We start from the raw sequence: 21,029 nt of genomic DNA, 5'->3' as shown, positions 1-21,029 counted from the left end.
TATGTTTCATTTGACACAATAAATTTTCTAAAGTACAGAACTTAAAAACATTTGCAGAACAAAGGACTTCTTGTAACCGTGGCTGATTGTAATTAAGAGTAGTTAGGCACTGCTGAGGTACCTTGGAATGCTCATTGTTTAACCTGGAAACAATCTGAACTAAAACGTAGCATTAGTATTGCCTGAGAATATGCACAAATTAAAGAATCTCACTGGTTTAATCACTGGAATTTCATCTTTGGGAGTAAGTAACAGTATTGTGATTAAACAGTTGTTATGCTAAAACAGTTTGAAGCAAAATAAATAAAAATAAAATAAAAATCCAACAAGAAAAAAGAACAGTAGATCAAATCCAATAAACAAACCAAAACAATGAAAAAAATAACTTTCTCCCAGAAAGTACATGGATTGGCTATCTTTTGTGAATAAATCATCATGAGGATGAATTGCAGACTTAAAGTAAACAGATGCAAAGTGGAAATACCTTCCCAGACTCTTTTATATGCTGTTTATTGGACTTTGACCCCCTCTTTTTTTAAAGCTTTGAGTACAATATAAGGTACAGAAAATGTAGTATCATTGTACGAAAATGCTAAAGAATATTCAAGATTTCAAGATAGACTTGTTTTTCCAAGCTTATATGCCTGTAACTAGCCATAGAAGTCTTCAGTAGCATCACTTGTTCTGTCTCAAAAACACAAACAAAAAGCTCATGTGTATTTTTGCCAAAACTTTATATTGAGAAATATGTCTTCAAAATCTCAATACTTTTATCTGCAGCAAAATCCAGACAAATACAACAGTTGGTTTTGATACCACCATCAAAAGTTGAAAAACTATGTGCAGAACAATGTAGTTAAATCACTAGGAAATTATGTCAGTAAGTTTGTACCAATCTCAATCTTTTGCAGAGTTACGTTTGTGAGGGCAGACGTGGTCTGCTTTTCCTTGTAATCCTGTGACGCTACCTGCAAGAAGGTGCTTATGTTGGTAGGTCAGTTTCCTCACGGTAAGAAGTTTGCTGTACCTATGCGTTCCAAAAAGTGAGAAGAGTCAGGGGCTCAACATTGTACGCACAGACCAGGAGGATGGATACTGTAGAATGAGTCATATTTTCCTCTTCGTGTATGTGCCGGTTCGGATCCCATCAAATCTGAATGGCAGGTAGCGCTTCCTTGGGTTGAGATTTTCTACTGAATCAATCTGAACCAAAAGCACAATTCTCCCAGATTTGGCCTGGGATTCAGCAGGTGGTTGTTTGTCCGTGATTTATGCCCTGGATGCTGACAGGGTTGTGACTGACATATTTTTCTTGACCATATTAAAGCCACCGGCTCAATACTGGGAGAATATGACATGGGTTAGATGGAGAAGTTTCCTGTTTATCTTATGCTTAGCAGAGTCAGAGCTGTGAGGGATTTTGAGCAGCATCAATCCTCCAGAGAAATGGGCTTAATCAAATAAACCCAGCCAAGGACAATACTACCTTACTGAGTAATAATGGAAGTCAAAGGAATCTGTCCTTACTGCTTGTTGCTTTCATGGCATCTACCTTGAGCATCACTGGTTATTATAGAAAACACAAAGACTGATTGAGATTTACCAAGAAGCCTGATTGGCACTTCTCAGGCTTGTCCTGTTATCATCAGCCAATTGTCTATGTATGGATTGGCAGACAAGGTTTTAATTAAGATCTCAGAGTCCAAGGGCAGTTCTGTGTGTTAGTCAGATTGGCTCAGCTGTGAATCTCAGGTACAATTCTCATAGCTCAGCTGGATAGCAATATGGTGTAAACAACCTGTAATTAAAAAACATGGCTCTGAAGTGATAGAAATTAGTACTGCTATTCAGAAGCCATGGCAACGCAGGTTCCTCTGATATAGCCTAGGATATTATGAAGTTTCCTCTTCAGAAAAGGGAAATCAGAATTTTGGCTTATACTTCTACCTGATCTTTTCTGCAACTCCAAAGTAAATCAAAGCAACCACTTATTTTTATAGAGCTACTGAAGAATGAGGTGCAAAAATTTCTGTACAAGCATAAAATGAGGTGTTTGCCATTGCTGACAATGTCCACTGTTCAAGTATCAGCTGTAGTCTCTGGCCATGTCCAGTGGGACTCGGGTTTCCAAGTCAGCTCCAGGATGGTTTTAATGTGATTCATGCTCATGCCATGAAACTGCAGACTAGGCAGTCAATTCCCTTAAGGACAGACAGATAAGATACTGTTGTCAGCTGGAATCCCAGACACCTTTAAATAGGTGTCTGAATTGTGACTCTTCTGGCCATGGATCAAGCATGCTAAAAACTCTTTCATTACACAGACGATCCATACGAACACTAAAGAGCTGACAATAAAGTTATGAATAACCTGAGTACATTCTCTTGGATCACTGCGGCCTTAATTTTAAGCTCTAAATTATTTTCAAGAGCCACTTTGTAGGTTGCCAGCAGCCTGACAGACTAAATTTCCTAAAAAGATGTGAAGGAATGAATTTTCTCCTGAGTCACAATTCTCTCCAGCAAGACCTTCCTCTAAATACAATAAAAACTATCTGGGTAAACATACCTGTAGGTGGTGGGAAATGCATTGGTGTTTTCCAAGATGTGTGTCACAGCTTCAGCTCAAGACATTAGAAAAACAAAATCCAAGGATGCCAACATTACAGTATTCCACAGGTGTCGTCTGTTTGCCCTCACTCATGTGCTGGACCTCACTATAGGATGCTTTCTGGATTTTAGTTTTGTGATCACTGCTGCTGTATCTGGTATGTCAAAATGAACAGTGTTTTCAAAGTCATGTTTTATTACTAGGAAGAACTTGCTTGTCTAGGCTGGTATACTTGGTTTCAGCAGCAAACCCTGTTTTGTTGTTATCCCTGCCTTTTGTTATTGTTCCAACATATTTTAATGGGTTGGCTTTGCTTAACTTTTGTTATAAGTTAGATGCATTTGTACTAATTTATAAATACGGCACGAAGCACGTGAAACCGAAAATGTGAGCTCTTGGTCACAGAACTGATGCTGATGAAATTAATGTCAAAATCATAGACTCCAAGGTAGAGCTAACTGTAAACAGCTAATTATAAACATGCTGGCATGAATGGTCACAATGCTTTTTATATTTCTTCCCCTTGGAATTAGAGATACCTTATTTTGAAGTAATGGTAACTGTTAAAGCTTCTTGGATTTTGGCTGAAGGGCAGCAACAGATGAGAATAGGTCAAATGCTGTATCTTGAGTATTCAGGTATGGGACAGGAGAGACCAAGAGCAATGGCTGCAGCATTTGTCAGAGATGCGTACCCTTTTGGGGCAGAAGATTTACCTGCTATATTTGTGGTTCAATGATGTGAAACAATTATGACAGGGTAATTTCAGCCACAGGCAGGGTCTGGAGTGTGTGTGTGGACTATCTGTGTTTATGCCTGAGTAGTCTCTAACTTATTTGAGGGAGCAAGGGTCTAACATACCAAGAAAAAAAAATTATGAAAGAAACAGAACTTTCTTTCTTTGAAGATAGGATTTGAACTTACACTGATGCAGACTGCAACTTCTTGCCATGGAAGGTTTCAATGCCATCCTGACCTTTGCCTTGCACTAACGTATGAGGTGTGTATATATAGCTGCAAGAAAAAGCTGTTCAAGAGTTTATGAACTTGCATACTTAAGGTTCAAAGGTATGTACAATGGAACCTACACCAAACCACACGCAAACTAGAAGTTCTTTCCATGAAGCGAGACAGCATACTCAAGTGACAGATTTAATACTTAGTGTTAGATTTAAACCCACTGCACAGGTCTTCCCCTTTCTACTGAGGTTTCTCATCACCGAGACAATTTAGCCTAAGTGGCAGGAAATGAGGAAGGAACCCTGGGGAACACTGGGCAGGGAGGAACAGGGTGCATGGCCATCGGTACCAGCAGCATAAGGCAGGGACAAAGGGGCATCAAAATGCACCCTAAAGCAGATCTGCTGTGTAACCTTTACACTGCAAGTTGCTTACTGTAATTCATCTATGTGAGAATGTGTCCTAACAGAAAATGTCTATTGATACTATCCAGGACAGGTCAGTGTCATGTCAGGTAAACAGCTGGATACCCTACTTAATGCTACAGGTGGTTAAACTGTGAAACTATTTGTCTGGATACCCTACTTAATGCTACAGGTGGTTAAACTGTGAAACTATTTGTCACAGGACATTCTGGATACTAAAAAAAGTACATGGATTCAAAAAGTGATTACAGAAACTTACAAGAATTCAGTTAAGGACTTCACATTGATGATTATGAAAAGACTCAGATCTCTTCCTGGCCCATGCAGCTGAATGGTACACACAGGCTCATTTTGAAAACTCAATAACCCACTGGATGCTAAGCACTAACCAGCACTAACTGGATGTTAAGATACTCTACTGCCATAGCTTTACCAAGGGTAGAGACAGCTCACCTCTTGCCTCTGACCCTTGCGGCTTTTTCACAATGGAGTGCTTCGTAACTATGTATTAATTTGTACACTACCTAATGTACTTGATAAACCAAACTAAAGAAAGTAAATGCAGGTTGTTCATTGATGGCCCTTGACTGGAACCAGGCACTAATTGAACCCATCTCCTCTAAGAAAATTAGTAACTACCCATGCTCACACAAGCCGCTAAAAAGTCACAATGAAAGAATGGATGATTGTGGGTTAGATTAAATTTTCACCTTACTCAGACTGGTAGCTCTGAATGTTCATTAAAACTTTCCAGCTTTTTTTAATGTTAGCTTTATAGGGTTTAAAATTGTCATTAAGCTAAACAAAACCTTATTTCATAGAATGAACATAGTGTCCCGTTATTAGCATTTACAGAAGTATTAATTCCAGTTAAACAATTGTCACTGAGACATGCACAGAGAAAATAAATGGAGAAGCTACCCTGCTCTGCCTTTAGATGTACTACCCAGCCATACTGATTGTTGATACTACTGATGGAAGATCCTATTCCAAGCTTTTCCTATAAGGAAGATCTGTTCTTCATTACTGCCTTGAACTTTGTTCATTTACTTGCCAGGATTCTTCTAGGAGCTATAGCTTCCAGCTAGCTCTGTTTCAGTCTGAACTAGTTTCCTTTAAAAACTGATAATGCATTTTAGGCCACGAGAAAAAATGGATTACCTGTTTCTACAGCTTTTTTTTTTTTTTTTTTTTTTTTTTTTCTATAGTATGTGACTTAATCAGGCCTAAGGAAAAAGCTCTACACAGAAGTTTTGGGTGTGGAGCATGTCCCAGGCCTAAGCAGAAAGGCTTTAGGGAATGGATAAAAATAGTGTAGAGCTGCAGGAGGGTCTTGAGTAGTATCTATGTGTATCTTCTCAGGGTCCAACAGTTAGCAGGATAGGGATTTCTGAAGACAGCTGACTATCAATTTTCTGTAATATCCACTCATGAATCTGAATTGTATAAACTTATTTTTTTTGAAAATTTGTACTTACCTTTTACAATACATTTTATGTCAGTGAGTTCCATAATGTAATATAAAGTTTCATATGAAGTGCTTTCTTTTAAATCTATTCTGACAGTTTGCCTGAATGAGATTTGATTCTGTCTTACGAAAAATAAATCAATATTGCATCTTCTGCAGAGCACTAATTTATAAACTATCCTATCTCTTTCTCAGTGGTTTCAGGGTTCTTTTGGGGTGGTGGTGGTATGGGTTAGTGTTTTTTTTTCTTTTTAAAACATGAGAAACTATTTAGTGTTTAACATCTTTTCTTCAACTTCCCAATGTCACCACGGACACAGGCATCCAGGGTCAATGAAGCATTTGAGCTTTGTAATATTAGTTAATAAGGTGAAAGGATAGCAGAACTATTTAAAAACAAATGAAGAAAAAAATTGAATGAGGTAATGCTAAAAAGCAAAGCCAAGAAATGTAGCTATTTGAATGATTAATTAAGTCAGGCATTAGAGCTAGACTTTGAATAATGGAGGGCAGTTATGGAGGGCAGTTGAGCAAACAGTACAAAACAAAAAGAGGTCAATGTTCATGCACAACAGCACACACTGGCACCTACACACATGCCCAGTTACCAATTGTGTGGGTAAAATGAACAGCATTCACTCAAAAACACACAGAAAACAATGATTTTTTTTTTTTTTTTTTAACATTTAGTGGGGCTAAAAAAGGCAGTTATGCTAGAACTTAGATTAGATTGGTCCTCCTTTCCTTCCCCATGCATCCTTATATTGTCTTGTAAAGCCATCATGTGAAATATTCTGTTGAGCCCTGTTCAGGACTTTCATAGTGATTTTAGTAGCTGCAAAACATAGCCTGATCTCAGTCATTGCATTCTGTTTCTTTATTTAGGAAGTTGAGGACAACTCCCTAGTACAGGTGATGGAGAGCCCAACCAGAGAGGCACTGCTGGACCTGTTGCTCACTAATGTGGAAGATTTTATCATAGAGGTCAAGACTGGAGGTAGCCTGGGTTTCAGTGATCATGCCCTAGTGGAATTCTCAATCTTGAGGGGTACAGGATGGGTAAAAAGTTGAGTCAGGGCCCTAAATCTCATAAGGATAAACTTTTGGCTGTGTTGGCTATTCATGGGATCCCTTGGGAAACCGCCCTCAGAGGCAAAGGAGCGAATGAGAGCTGGGAAGCATTTAAAGACATCTTTCTTAGGGCATAAGAACTCTCAATCCTGACGTGCAAGAAGTCAGGCCAGGGAGGCAGGAGGCCAGCTTGGCTACAACCTCTTAGCCAAACTAAAACACAAAACCAAAATACATAGGCAGTGGAGGCAGGGATGTACATCCTGGGGAGATCATAGGGATATGTCCCAAGAGTGCAGAGAGGGGATCAGGAAGGCCAAGGCACAGCTGGAGCTGAACTTGTCTAGGTACATGAACAATAACAAGGGTTTCTTCAGGTACATAGGATAAGAAAGGAAGATGAAACAAACTGTACCCCCCCACCAGTGAAACGGCAGACCTGCCTACAAGAGACATGGAGAAGGCAGAGGTACTCCACAACTTTTTTGCCTTGTTCTTTACTGGCAAGTGTTCTAGTCACATCACCAGTTCACAAAATCCAAAGACAGGGTGAAGTACTGCCCGCTGTAAGAGATGACCAGGTTTGAGACCATCTCAGGAACCTGAATGTGGACAAGCCCATGGGACCTGTGAAATGTGTATTAGGTTTGCATGGCAAGGTTTTGGTCAGGGGGTGCTACAGGGGTGGCTTCTGTGAGAAGATGGACCCACCGCTGGCCAAGGCTGAGTCCATCAGCAACAGTGGTAGCACCTCTGTGATAGCGTATTCAAGAAGGAAGGGAAAAAACACTGTGGAGCAGCAGCCAGAAGAAAGGAGTGAGACTGTGTGAGAGCAACAACCCTGCAGACCCCCAGGCCAGTGCAGAAGGAGGGCAGGAGGTGCTCCAGGCACCAGGGCAGAGATTCCCCTGCAGCCCGTGGGGAAGCCCATGGTGAGCAGGTGCCCCTGCAGGCCATGGAGGTCCATGGTGGAGCAGATATGCACTCTATAGCCTGTGAAGGACCCCATGCTGGAGCAGGTGGATGGGCCCTGAAGGAGGCTGTGACCTGGTGGAGAGCCTGCACTGGAGCAGGCTCCTGGCAGGACCTGTGGCCCCAATTTAGATTGAAGCCCATGCTGGAGCAGGTTTGCTGGCAGGACTTGTGACCCCACTGGGGACCCACACTGGACCAGTCTGAACCTGAAGGGCTACACCCTGTGGGGGACGTACACTGGAGCAGTTTGTGAAGAACTGCAGTCTGTGGGAAGGACTCAGATTGTAGAGGTTCGTGGAGGACTGTCTCCCATGGGAGGGATCTCACGATGGAGATGGAAAGAGTGGCAGAGATCTGTGGTGAACTGACCGTGACCCCCATTCCCTGTTCCTCTGTGCTGTGCAGGTGGATGAGGTACAGAAAATCAGAGTGAAGCTGAGACCGAGAAGAAGGGAGGGGTGGGGGGAAGGTATTTTAAGATTTGGGGTTTTTCTCATTACCCTACTCTGATCTGATTGGTAATAAATTAACTTCCCTGGGTCAAGCCTGTTTTGCCTGTGATGGTAACGGCTGAGTGCTCTCTCCCTGTCCTTACCTTGGCCCACGAGCCTTTCTTTACATTCTCTCTCCCACCTCCAGCTGAGGACAGTGAGAGTGGCTGGTACCTGGCATTCAGCCAAGGTCAAGCCACCGCAGATGCATCCACAGGTCCTGAGGGAATTGGCAAATGAAGTGGCTAAGCCACTATCCATCGTGTCTGAGAAGTTCCCATGGACTGGAAAAGGGGAAATAATCCCCATTTCTAAAAAAGGAAAAAAAATGACCTGAGAAACTACAGGCCCCTCAGTCTCACCTCTGTGCCCAGCAAGATTATGGAGCAGATCCTGCTGGAAACTGTTAAGGCACATGGAAAACAGAGAGTTGACTGGTGACAGCCAACACAGCTTCGCTAAGGACAAATCATGCCTCACAGATTGGTGGCCTTCTATGACAGGGTTCCAGTGCAGTAGCTAAGGGAAGAGCAACTGAGATCACCTACCTGGATCCATGCAAAACATTGACACTGTCCCACACGCCATCCTCTTCTCTAAACTGGAGAGACATGGACTTGACGGGTGGACCATTAGGTGGATAAGGAATGGGCTGGATAGCCACACTCAGAGTTGTCCTCAGTGGCTTGATGTCCAGGTAGAGACCAGTAACAAGTCAGGTCCCCACAGGGCTCTGTGTTAGGACCAGTGTTATTTAACATCTTTGTTGGCAACATGGACAGTGGGACTGGGTGCACCCTCAGCAAGTGTGCAGGTGACAGCTGGAGGGAAGGGATGCCATCCAGAGGGATCTTGACAGGCTTGAGGTTGGCCTGTGTGAAATGCATGAAGTTCAACAAGGCCAAATGCAAGGTCCTGTACCTGCATCCCAAAACCGGGACGCAGGCTGGAAGATGACAGGATTGAGAGCAGTCCTGCTGAAGACTTGGGGGTGCTGGTGGATGAGAAGCTGGACACGAGCTGGCAATGTGTGCTTCCAGCTGAGAAAGCCAACTGTATCCTAGGCTGCATCAAAAGAAGCGTGGCCACCAGGTGGTGGTGGTTGAGGGAGGTGATTGTGCCTCTGCTCTCATGAGACCCCACCTGCAGTACCACGTTCAGCTCTGGGGCTCCAGCATATGGAAGACACGGGCCTGCCTAAGGAGGCCCACAAAGATGATCGGGGGTACAGCACCTCCCACATGAGGACCGGCTGAAAGAGTTGGGGCTGTTTAGCCTAGAGAAGGCTCCAGGGAGGAGCCCTTGTAGCAGCCCTCCAGCATTTAAAGGGGGCCTACAGGAAAAATGGGGAGGGACTCTTACCAGGGACTGTAGTGATGGGACAAGGGTTAATGGTTTTAAACTGAAAGAGGGTACATTTAGATTAGATGTTAGGAAGAAATCCTTTGTGGTGAGGGTGGTGAGACTCTGGAACAGGTTGCCCAGAGAAGCTGTGGGTGCCCCATCCCTGGCAGTGCTCAAGGCCAGGCTGGATGGGGCTTGGAGCAACCTGGTCTAAGTGGAAGGTGTCCCTGTCCATGGCAGGGGGTTGGAACTAGATGGTCTTTAAGGTCCCTTCCAACCCAAACCACTACATGATTCTATACAACCCTTTATTTTTCTCTGAACTGAAATATCATTAAAGTTACTACTCCAATAAACTGAAATCTGGTTAATGAAAGGCATATTGTATTTCCCAAGATTACAGACACTGTAGATAAGGCAAGAGCAGAATTTTGTGCACCCATGGCCTGCAGTAACAAGGGCTATAAAAAAGCAATTAGAATGACACAGAATGGCAGCATTTATCTAGAAGGTGTCAATTGACATAACTTCAAAACTGTAGAAATCAACAGAACAGGGATTTGTTAAAAACCTTGATAAACTAGATTTGAAGAAGTCTGAACAGATACTGTTAGCCAACACAGCATAACACAGTACAGGTTCTTTAGGAAGTACCCAGTTGTACAGTTGCACACTCAACATTTGCAGTCTGTTACACAGCTTTCCTAACAGTTTATCTTAAAGCCAAAAAATTTTTTTTGAAAAAACCACCACCACCACCCCCACAATCCTGAAATGATACTTCACTGTTAATTCCAAATGTTTGCAAGGCCACATACAGGAGGAGCTACTAAGTGAGTTATTTCAAACTTCACCTCTGCAGAGTACAACAAAATACTCAAGAAAATTAAAAAAGTTAGAGTTAAAACCATCTAAGAAGTTAAAATGAAAGTGATACATTAAGTAAGATTGTAAAAGTAAAAAAATTAAAAAGCAAGACCAGTTGATTTAATTTTAATCTTTTATTTGCCTATTACCTGAATTTGCATCTTCTTAAAGCAGCTAAAAAACCCCTTTACAATGCATCACTTGCCATGAATCGAAAAGCTAACTGTTCCCTAATGTAATGTAATTAATGTTAATCACATGTAATGTTTCTAGCAGTTAAGGTAGAAATTTTTATCTTTTTTTTTAGTATTTCTCTATCTGACCAAATATACAGTAAACAATAAAGAACAATAAAATCCAATAAGAAAAGGTTGCTGATAAAAAAAGCTCATCATAGAACCCAAGTATGACTTAGCCCCCAAGTAAATGTACTGGTGCTTTGTTTTGTGTTAAAGTAAACAGGTATGTCATGCTATATGTGAAAGGCTTCTAGGCGCATTCTGTTTGGATCTTCTGGATGTCTCAGGGCAATTCCATATCGCAGCAGCAGCTCAATGTAAGGTGGCCAGAATGAGTCATTGATTGTTACATAGGGTTCATGTGGCCTGTGCATTAATTGTTCTATGAGAATCTGGAAAACCAAAAAGGTAAGATTTAGGAAATGAACACACAACTAGATTTTTATCTCCTTTAACCAAATTTCTACAAATTGTTGTAATGAGACACTTATGTAGGCAATATATGAAATACAAGACCTGTTCAAGGCAGAAGTGAAATTAAGAACTTCCAATTAACTTAACATCTTTTTTGATGTAAAACTTAAGAGAATGAGAATTCTCCTTTTACCCAGACTAATTTTGTCACAATCTGTCAAAAAAATCTTAGTGGATTTTTGACAGTAAATGCGTAAAAAATCTGAACATGAAGGTTCCTTATATATTTAATCTTTAAATCAGCATCTGTTAATTTAAGATTAAAAGCATTAACTAAGAGGGAAAGCTAGATTTTTTGAAATCTCTAGCTCAAAAACAAATAGTATTTCTCCCTCACTTTCAGATTTTAGCAAAGAAGAATGTCCATCTTACATTTTTTTCTAAATTTCACCTCACTAATAAGCTACCCCCCCAAAAAAAAGGTATTACATTAGGAATTCTTTTTCCTGTATTTCATAGAATCACAGAATCATTTAGGTTGGAAAAGACCTTTGAGATCATCAAGTCCAACCGCTAACCCAGGACTGCCAAGTCCATCACTAAACCATGTCCCTAAGCACTGCATCTACATGTTTTTTGAGTGTCTTCAGGGGTGGTGATTCCACCATGTCCCTGGGCAGCCTGTTCCAATGCTTCAACAAAAAAGTTTTTTCTAATATCCAACCTAAACTTCACCTGGTACAACCTGAGGTTGATTCCTCTTGTCCTGTTGGTTGTTACCCAAGAGCGGAGACTTATCCCCACCTGCCTACATCCTCCTTTCAGGCACTTGTAAAAAGCAATAAGGTCTCCCCTGAGACTCCTTTTCTCCCAGCTAAACAACCCCAGTTCCCTCAGCTGCTCCTCATAAGGCTTGTGTCCTTCTGTAGGTAGTGTTAGAAATAAGTCTGCACCTGTGAAAAACTAATCACCATAGTCCTACTTTAACTTCACTACGTTTGCACATCCAATCTTTTTTTGCTCATCTCATAAATGGAGTATTCAAATTCTTAATATCACTTCTTGTTTGGGCATGACAAGCACCTTAAACAATTAATCTCCTCTTGATAGTTTCTTACTCCTTTGTTCCTTATCTATGTATAGAATTAATTAATGGAGGTAAAAACAAAGATCACTTCTGACCTTCTTTTTCTGATCTTGGAGACCATGTTTATGCCCTCATAATACTGCTCATGGGGAATATTACACACATTACACATGAAATAATCTTACTCACCCCATGGTATTCTCTCCGTTTATCACAGATATTTCACCTTTCTACACAGAACTTCTAAACGTTATAGCTTCCCCACTTTCAGTAGGTACAAAATATTCTATCTGCCTCTATCGCTGAAGAAAACCTCAAAATCCTTCACCACCAGACTTTACTCTTCTTTCACCCACTGCTATTAAAAAAATAAAATACTGCTCTTTTTTTCAGAACATTCCAAATAATTTTTCCAGTTTATGTCTTTTCTACTTACCTGCCCCAATTCTAAGTATTTCCTCCAAACACATCATTTTAGATGAATTGTTACTTAGCTTTTTCTGACATTAGATATTCCAAAATAACCTTTATGGCTGTAACTACATACTTTTGTATTGTAAGCAGTCTTTCAAATCTTAAAATAGTTCATTAAATTCTCAATCAGAAAGGAATAATTATCTGTTTGCAAAGAAAAGAATTACTACATCTGTAAAAAATCACAGCTCTTTACAGGAATAAAAATTATATATATACATAAATATAAGAGCATTATAAAAATTCTGAGGTTTGCATGAGAAAAGAGTTTACTGCTTGCTTACTACTTACACTAGTTTAATGATGTACTGATATACCTAAATAATATAAATGCACACACCTAGCTTGTCAAAGTGGATTTATTAAAAACGTACACTTCCATTACTTAACAAACATGCACATGGAGATCGAGGAAACATGGTTAGGAACATATTTACTGATTGTAATTCTGTGAATAAATCACTGTTGCAACATCAAATTCTAAATCTGGAATTATAATACAAAGATGACATTGCATTTGTCTCTTCAAGAAACTGTTATCTGTATTTAAGAAAATACTGTTGAAACTTAACAGGGACTTGAAGCTAGAACCAAGCTCAAGGAAAAAAACTCCCATACAACAAAGATAACTATCTTGGCATAAACTGTCAATGTTACTTAAAACTAAAATAAAGTCTGGATTTTTGGAAGACTTTGGAAATCAGACCCTACTTTTACATGTTCACATTATGAGGAGATTAACAGTATCAGGAACATACGAAGGAAATTGTAAAGCATTAGAAGAGCTTTAAAATTCTAATCGCATAGGGAACGTGGCTATTTTAAAATCTGCTTTCAAGCTCTGCCTAATTTGGCATTAATAGGCATTCTGAGATGTTTGAAGCATATGAAATTATTTTGAAGATTAAGCCCAATGTCTGAGCTTTAAAAACTACAACTATGTCATAGTGACTAGATCATACTACCTTAATGCCAGAAAGTTGTTCATCAAGTTTTCCCTCTGGAACAAACTTTTTATCCCAGGGAGGTCTTATATATAGATGCTTACAACGTGAAGAGTAAGGATGGAGGAGGAATAGGAAATTTCACTTCAAATGCTACATTTAACACAAGAAGGAACAATGCTAGTGAAAAGATTTTTAATGCTCCTTCAAAATTATGTTTTGCAATTCAAATTCATAAATTGCACTGTGATAAAAATATATATGAAGTAATGCTGGCATACTTATAAAATCAATTAGAAATGCATGAAACTGATTCATTGATTTCCTCATACACAATGATAATCCTGTTAATATACAAGTATACAGACAGATTGGCCCTTCTGACTGCTATTGTGCTGTATTTCAGAAATACTTTCAATGAAACAGTACAAAATATAGCATGAAATGGAACAACTGATTTTTTGTTAAGCATAGCATTTGTCTCCCCTAATATGAGCCATTAAGACTCATAAAACTTCTTTAAAATAATCATTACAAAATGAAGAAATATGGGATAATCATTCTTCAGTTTAAGCTGAAGATTAGTTATCTAAATTACTACCACCTCTCTTGTAAAAAGTCGGGGGTTTAATTTGAAAGGAATTAAAACAGACATATGACAAAAGTAATAAACATTCTACTTTTCAACTATCTTAGCCGTACAGCATATACTGTTATCTTAATGTATTATGATCAGATCTGACTATTGGAAAATCCTCTGAATCTCTATGTAACAAAACCATCTTACCTCCAAAATTTTATGCAGCGTTATCAGTTCTGCAGCTGGCTTCTCAGATTTCTGCAAAGACAACCACCCCCCCAGCCAAATTAACAAAACCTAAAACTAAATAGTTACAAAAAATGTTAACTGACAAAGAAAAATAACAACACAGTTACTTTATTGCATAGTATACAACACATGAAGACTTTGACTTTAATTCAGTCTTGACAGAAACACAAGATAACATTTAAATCTACCAGTTCAATATCATACACTCCAAATGTAACATTTTTTGAATTATTTATTAAAAAAAGTTCTCAAGTGATCATAGCATATCTACCTGGGTTTACATTTAAATAAAACCAAGTACATCATATTTATAATGCAGTACAGTGCAAAGCATTCTATGAGTACAATGTTAGTCATAGCTTAAGAATCATTAAAAATTTCGGAAGAAAAAAAGTCCTTGATAAAGTATCATTAGAAAATGACTTTTTTTCATTTGTAGCAACTGCCTAAGAATTCCTTAGGCAGCAACGCCAACAAAACTGCTTATGCTGTTGCACGGTGAAGCTGATTCTTTTGTTTTTCAATTTTATTCTTTTCCCCCATTCACTCCACATTCAACAAAACAAAGGAGATAATACAGCACTGGTGGCTGCTCACTCAGCACTGCTGTTGCATATATGAATTTAAGTCCTAAGATATTAACAGTTGTGCAGCATCTTACATATACTCCACTTCTGGAACAGAAGAATACAAGCAATAAAGAAGAATTTGTGATAGGCAAGTGCTGGCTCCTTTTTTGCAGTTGTAGTTCTTAATATTCTTCCTTCAAAAATGCTAAATAATGCCTAATTTTTTGCCTTTATCTTGATACTAGGCTGAACAAACAGAATCTATGCTAAGAAGTTGCTAAAGGTTCCTTAGCACAATCATGAAGATACTTTGTTATTTCTCTGACCAAAAATACTACTACCTAACTTAGGTAGTGGGTTCAATATTAATGTTTCGAAGTTGAAATTAGGTTATGACTTCAGTAATTAATTACTAACACTGATACATAAAGAACAAAATTCTAGGGATATTAGTGTGAAGAGGTTCGCACTCTCACAGAACTAGGTTTATAATATACATTGTATATATTGTTTTGTAAAATTGTATTACTTAGATATTTTAAGTGTTAACAATATAATAAATATCTCCAATTAATTAATGCTCATGAAGTCACTTTTAAGCAGGATGCTCAGCATTTATTTATTTAACCTGAACAGTACCACATATCACAGCACTCTCCAAACTAGCCAGCTGCAACAAGGTCTTTTTACTATCTCATACCAACATTCTCTTCATACAGTTCCTCTGCTGCCTTCTCCTCATCCCGGGCATACATTCTCCCTTCTCTTGCTTCTTCTTTTCTCTGCTTCCTCCTCAGCTGCCCTCCCTTCACTGGCTCTCAACCCCTTAACAGAACCAGTCGCAGCTGCACCTTATCTACATTGGCCAACCCGCTGCCCCTGAAGCCAACCCACAGCTGTATGTTATCAATGCTAATTAACCCAGCCTCATTCCTCTACACCACATTCTCCCTTCCCTGAGATAGACTGGCATAAAAAAATATTCCTCAACATATGACATTTTGTATTTCTTACCTTGAGAAAAAATGTGCATCAATCAGAGATTTAAAATGCAAGATAATTCTTACCACAATCCCTACCTATAGTAAAGGTGCGGGCTGTGGCAACAGAATCTAACCTGAGCTGCTGTGACTCAGTCTTCCCTCCCACTTCCAATCCCAGATGCAGGTGCCTGGTGAAAGGAGGGTGAGGCTGGGGGTAGTTCACACTACTCTGCAGCTGTGCCCTACACTCACGCAGAACTACAGAACACAAGAAGCTTCCATGAAATGAAGCAAAATTACTGATGTACAGAGGTAAGAGTCTGGTGCTGCCAGACTACTGAACCAAGCTGATGATAGATGTGAATACCATGTTCCTCCAAATCAAGGTAGCTGCAAATTTCACTGCTAATGCTGACGGTTTGTGTTTGCCGACAATAAAGAAAACAATATAGGTGAAAATGACCGTGTCTCCTGCCTTCACAGTTAATCACTTAGATGCAGATTACAGAGGACCTGCAGCTGAGCCACTGAGATGCAACTGAGTCAAAAGATACAGGAAGCAACTATAGATTCTCAAGGAGTGAAAGGGAAAAGACTTGTCAGAAAACAAACTGTGTTTAAGGGTTCAGGAAATGCATAAATAAAATAAAAACTAAGACAAGACAAGACCTTGCTTCAAAATTTATCGAAATAATTTATACATTTAAGTAAAATAAATAAATAAATAAAGATAGAAGGTGAGCTTCTGTGAGCAGGGGAAGGGTTGACTAATCCCAAACACCTTGGGTGATTATTTCTTTCTTTAGATTTTAGTAAGGAAAATTGCATGGAAGAGAGATGAAGGCAGAGTAGCTAATAAGAATTTCTGACAGTATAACAGAGGCTGAGAAAATTCAAGCAGTTGATTTTGCTCTGGGGTGGGAGACTTTTACATAAAACCTTACTCATAATTCTGGAACATACACATGAATTCACCATTTCTTGTATTTAAAACACAGCTGGATATGACCATGAGCACCTCAATCCACCTTTGACATTGGCACTACCTTGGTGATGGTGTTGGAATGGAAGATCTAGAGGCCAATTCCAGCCTTAATTTTTCTACAACATCACATAAATGGGAGCAAAAACATCGACATATCTCATTGTAGAAAAAATATTTTTAAGGAAATAATAATGATACATATGAGAAAAATGGACAATTACTTAAAATGTGTCTGGGAAAGTCATTAATGTTTGAAGAGGCATGTCCTAGAACAACTGTAAGATGAAGAACCACCAGCATAGGTTCCCAGCAATAGGGAGATGACATATCAGGCTGACTGAAACGTGACTGTTCATTAAATCCCTGAAGCTTTTATTTCTTAATGTTGGAACAAAATGTATCATATTTAGTAACAGGAGGAAACTGGAAAGCATCGATATGCAGAACTAAGATATAATAGAGTTAAGTTGTTCGAAGATGGTTAAATAAGACTTTGAAAATGGACATGATGCCCTGAAAGGCTCTATTTGGTATTTTTATATACAAAATATGTACTTCTGTGCAAAACCAAGACTTTCTTTAATTAAAAGCTCAGGATTCATCAGTTGGAAATAACAGGAAGAAAGACACTGGTGTCATTAAGTGTTTTTGTAATGACTGTGAACTAGTAGTTTTATTTATAATATTGATTTTTACCAGGTTCCAAAACAGATTAATCCAAGTGGAACCAAACATAGAAAATGAGTATTATTAGGATAATCCAGGGAATTGAAAAAAAATGTCTTACAGGAGAAGAACAAGAAAGCTTTGCTAGTTCAATTGGCAAAACAAAGAAAGAGAGGGTATAAGATGGGTGTCTATAAAAATATCAGGAGAAATAAACAATACTGGTATAAAAAAAATAAATGGATCTGTAGTCAGACTTGAATAAATTTAGACTGGAAGTTCGGAGACATTTTCTAACGAGAGTACTGAGGTACTCAAACAAACCCCAACAGAAACAGTAGTTACAAAAATAATCAGTTTTAAAATGGAGCAAAATGATAATATTAAAGAAATCACATTATGTGATTGTTTGAAATAATAGGGAAATGGATTAAAGAAATCACTTTCTATTTCTGAATTCTTAAGTCTGTCTGAAATAAAAATCCACCCCATATTTTTTGTAGCTTTTTTTGTAACCTTCAAATAGTAATGGTAAGAGGTTTATTTTTACTGCAGACTTTGAATTTATCATGCAAAATACTCCCTGACTGTTGATTTTCCCTGAAGTTTTAAGATAATTTTTGGCCCAGTTTGCCTGATCAGAAACTGATGGTTAACATTCCAAACTACACTGTAATTATAAACACTTGTCCATATTATTGTTCCAAAAACATTGTTAAACAATTAAAATTTGCTTTGCCAAGGAAAATATGAATCCACTTGCCTAGTCCAGTAAAAAAGAAAATGGAATGATTTGGAGTGAACCCCTCATCATTTCTAAATTTGGCACAGCTTGCAGTTCAGTAAGAAATACAATACATTGCTACATATCTCATTGGGTAATGAATATATGCACTAAAAAAGAACATACTGAGCTGAGAACAGCCTTAAATAATAGAAAACCAACCTGAAAAGTATCAATTAAACCTTAAGGATCAGGTGTAAGAACTACACTTGTTCCAAAAATATAACTGCACATTCTGTGCTTGTGACTTCAAAAAGATATTGCATCTAATTAAGTGGAAATTAAACACTCAAAATGTAATAGTTATCAAGAAAATCTTACCTTTTTAGCACTTACACCTTCCTTTGGAAGGGGAAAATGTTCTTCTAGGAATTCCCTCAGAGCAATCAAGAGTTTGTTCTTAAAGGTCGTTACTTTCAAGATTTCATTTTGCAGTTCATCAATATCCGAACTAATAGTAAAACCACAGCAATAGAACATGAATTTTGATAAAATAATAAAAAAGTTAAGTAACCCCCCCCTTATTTTCTAGTGTTATAAGTTCAACATCTTGAATCACAGGATATAAGCAGATAGCATTATTTTCCGTGTTACAAATACAGATTATTGAGTTATTTAACAAAAGAAGTGTGTTCTAAGAGTTTGTTTGCTCATTTGCTCTTGATTTATTTAAACCTTTATTTAAATTCTTTAAAATAAAAACTCAACACTGTAGAAGTACCTTTCTTCAGGAAGTTCAACTTGGGCTTTTGTCTCTTCTTCCATTTTAGTAAGAAAATCTACTAACTGGTTCTGTTCCTCATGCCACTGCTGTTCTCTTTGCAACATGAAAAGTAGGGAATGGCACAAATTAAATAGTTTTCCCAGACAGTAAAAAACCCCATTGTGTCATAAAAAAGCTTACAGCACTCATAAATCCAAATTATTGTATTACCTTTTCAGATCTTCTTCCAGTTGTTTATTCTTTGACTCAGCTGCCGTGAGCACCATTTCAAGATTATCCTTTACAGCCTGCAACTATAAAAAAATAAAAATAAACCTACAGATTGCAGGTAGCCCGGTCTGTAGTATTTGTTCTATGTAAGGTTACATCTGTAAATCTTGTAAGAATGGCCAAAATTATCTGCAGCTTCTTAAGAAATATGGCTATAGAGTGACACACCATTTTTAAATCCAGTTGGAGCTGTTTCAAGTGTCACTGTCACCAGTTGTTCATTAGTGTACTAATACTCTGTAAGACAACATTATTGTACCTGAAGCAGCTTATGGAGTGCACACATGAACTGTGCACATAATGAAAGACTGAGGAAAAAAACAGCAGCAGCACCAGGACTGTGGTGTTTAAATCATTGCAGCTGCTTGCAACAATGAATCCATGCTAACTGCACCAACTTAAAATGTATAGCACTCAGAAAATAAAGATGCTGCAAAGACTAACTGCATCCATGAATTAAATGGTTCTCAGCAATATGGATATATTTGGGAGAGAAAAGAGGGAGAAATAGAGCTACGGCAGCCAGAAGCTCTACGTGCTGCTGAAGGTTGAGAACAGTGGACTCTCAGTGGACTGGATGTTTCATTACTGCATTATGTTCTACAACGTAGTACTTCTAAGAGTTTGGTTTTTTAATATAAACCTATGATCTGGATGCATTCTGTCTCCTCCCATACAAACAATGAGAATTTTTTATTCGATATCATATATATATATAATGAGAATTAGCTCAAAGAAATAAAAATTGTGAAAATATATTCTGTATAAGCAAATATGCTTTATATATGCAACACCTAAAACAAAAAAATTTCAACAAAATAGGCCACAAAATGGGATATCAGATCAAACATGCCATACCAATACAGTCAAATGAAAGTGTATAACCAAACAACTTGTTAATAGTGACTCTTAACAGCAGTTGAGTTCCCTGTTGTGAGTGGTAATACAGGGAGGAAAGCTGCTAGGACGAAGAAAAGCCATAGCCACAGGAATATTCTCAGGTCATGTTGCATACCAAAGTCCAATCAACATAGTCTAAGACATCAATGTAATGTCTTACACTATATTCAAGAATGTCTTACCCTAAGACATTCTTGATTTGCTATTTCTTCCAAAGCTAGGAAGAACTCAACAAATTATTTTCAAATTATAACCACAGAACTCTAGATGTAAGAATACTGACTCTTCTCTGTAACACATAATGTTAGATTATTTCATATGAAGTATGAAATGCAATATATAAAACTTTCTGTTTAGAAGATCATTCATTACAACCAGGAAATATTAGTAGTTATAATACAAGGGAAGAAAAACATTAGAACAACAATGCCAGTATCTTAGCAGTAGTCCACCACATGAGTAGTCATAGGAAAATGCAACAACTGTATACACTTTTTTTTTTTCAACATAATTATATTACTTCTTAACAAACAAAAAGACTTACCTCTTTTTGTCCTAATGCTGATAGCATACCTGGATTAGTAGAAATTACTGAAAAATAAAATTAATTGGTTTATTCACATTGGATGATACAGACTTGTGTATACCAAAAGGCAGGTCAGCTAGACACAAACTTGTGTATCCTCTGAAAAACTAGTTTGGTTGTCAGCAGCAGTTTACCATTTTGTGGTGTCCTGCTGGGCTAATCCATTGTCACTTTTCAGCAAGTCAAATTAGACTGAAATAAGTGTGGTGTTAATGTTTCTGCATTCTTTTTTATACCTGAACTAGCTCAGGTATGTAAGTATAGGTACATAATGCTGAAATGTGAAGTACAGTCATACTTCAAAGTAAGCAAGCCTGATTTTTTTCAGTGGGATCCATCAACATTACCAATGTGGGCAATCAAA

At 38.2% G+C, this 21,029-nt stretch overlaps 1 protein-coding gene across 2 annotated transcripts in view; it reads right to left on the bottom strand.

Moving 5' to 3' along the window:
* Positions 1-10,330: 10,330 nt before the first annotated feature.
* The window catches only part of CENPK (centromere protein K), a 32,565-nt gene continuing 21,866 nt past the window's right edge, over positions 10,331-21,029 (bottom strand). For both annotated transcript variants that reach the window (XM_040579324.1, XM_040579325.1), the window contains exons 5-10: positions 20,624-20,670; positions 19,120-19,202; positions 18,907-19,002; positions 18,507-18,636; positions 14,157-14,207; positions 10,331-10,842 (exon numbers count right to left, since the gene is read on the bottom strand). In XM_040579324.1, the coding sequence (XP_040435258.1) occupies positions 10,684-10,842; positions 14,157-14,207; positions 18,507-18,636; positions 18,907-19,002; positions 19,120-19,202; positions 20,624-20,670 (566 nt within the window). In that variant the 3' untranslated portion in view covers positions 10,331-10,683. The remainder of the gene's footprint in view (positions 10,843-14,156; positions 14,208-18,506; positions 18,637-18,906; positions 19,003-19,119; positions 19,203-20,623; positions 20,671-21,029) is intronic.

Source organism: Falco naumanni, chromosome Z, assembly GCF_017639655.2.
Source record: "Falco naumanni isolate bFalNau1 chromosome Z, bFalNau1.pat, whole genome shotgun sequence".
In the NCBI taxonomy this organism is placed as follows: Eukaryota; Metazoa; Chordata; class Aves; order Falconiformes; family Falconidae; genus Falco; species Falco naumanni.
The sequence above is the reverse complement of the archived record's forward strand: the minus strand, read 5'-3'. Positions and strand labels throughout refer to the sequence as shown.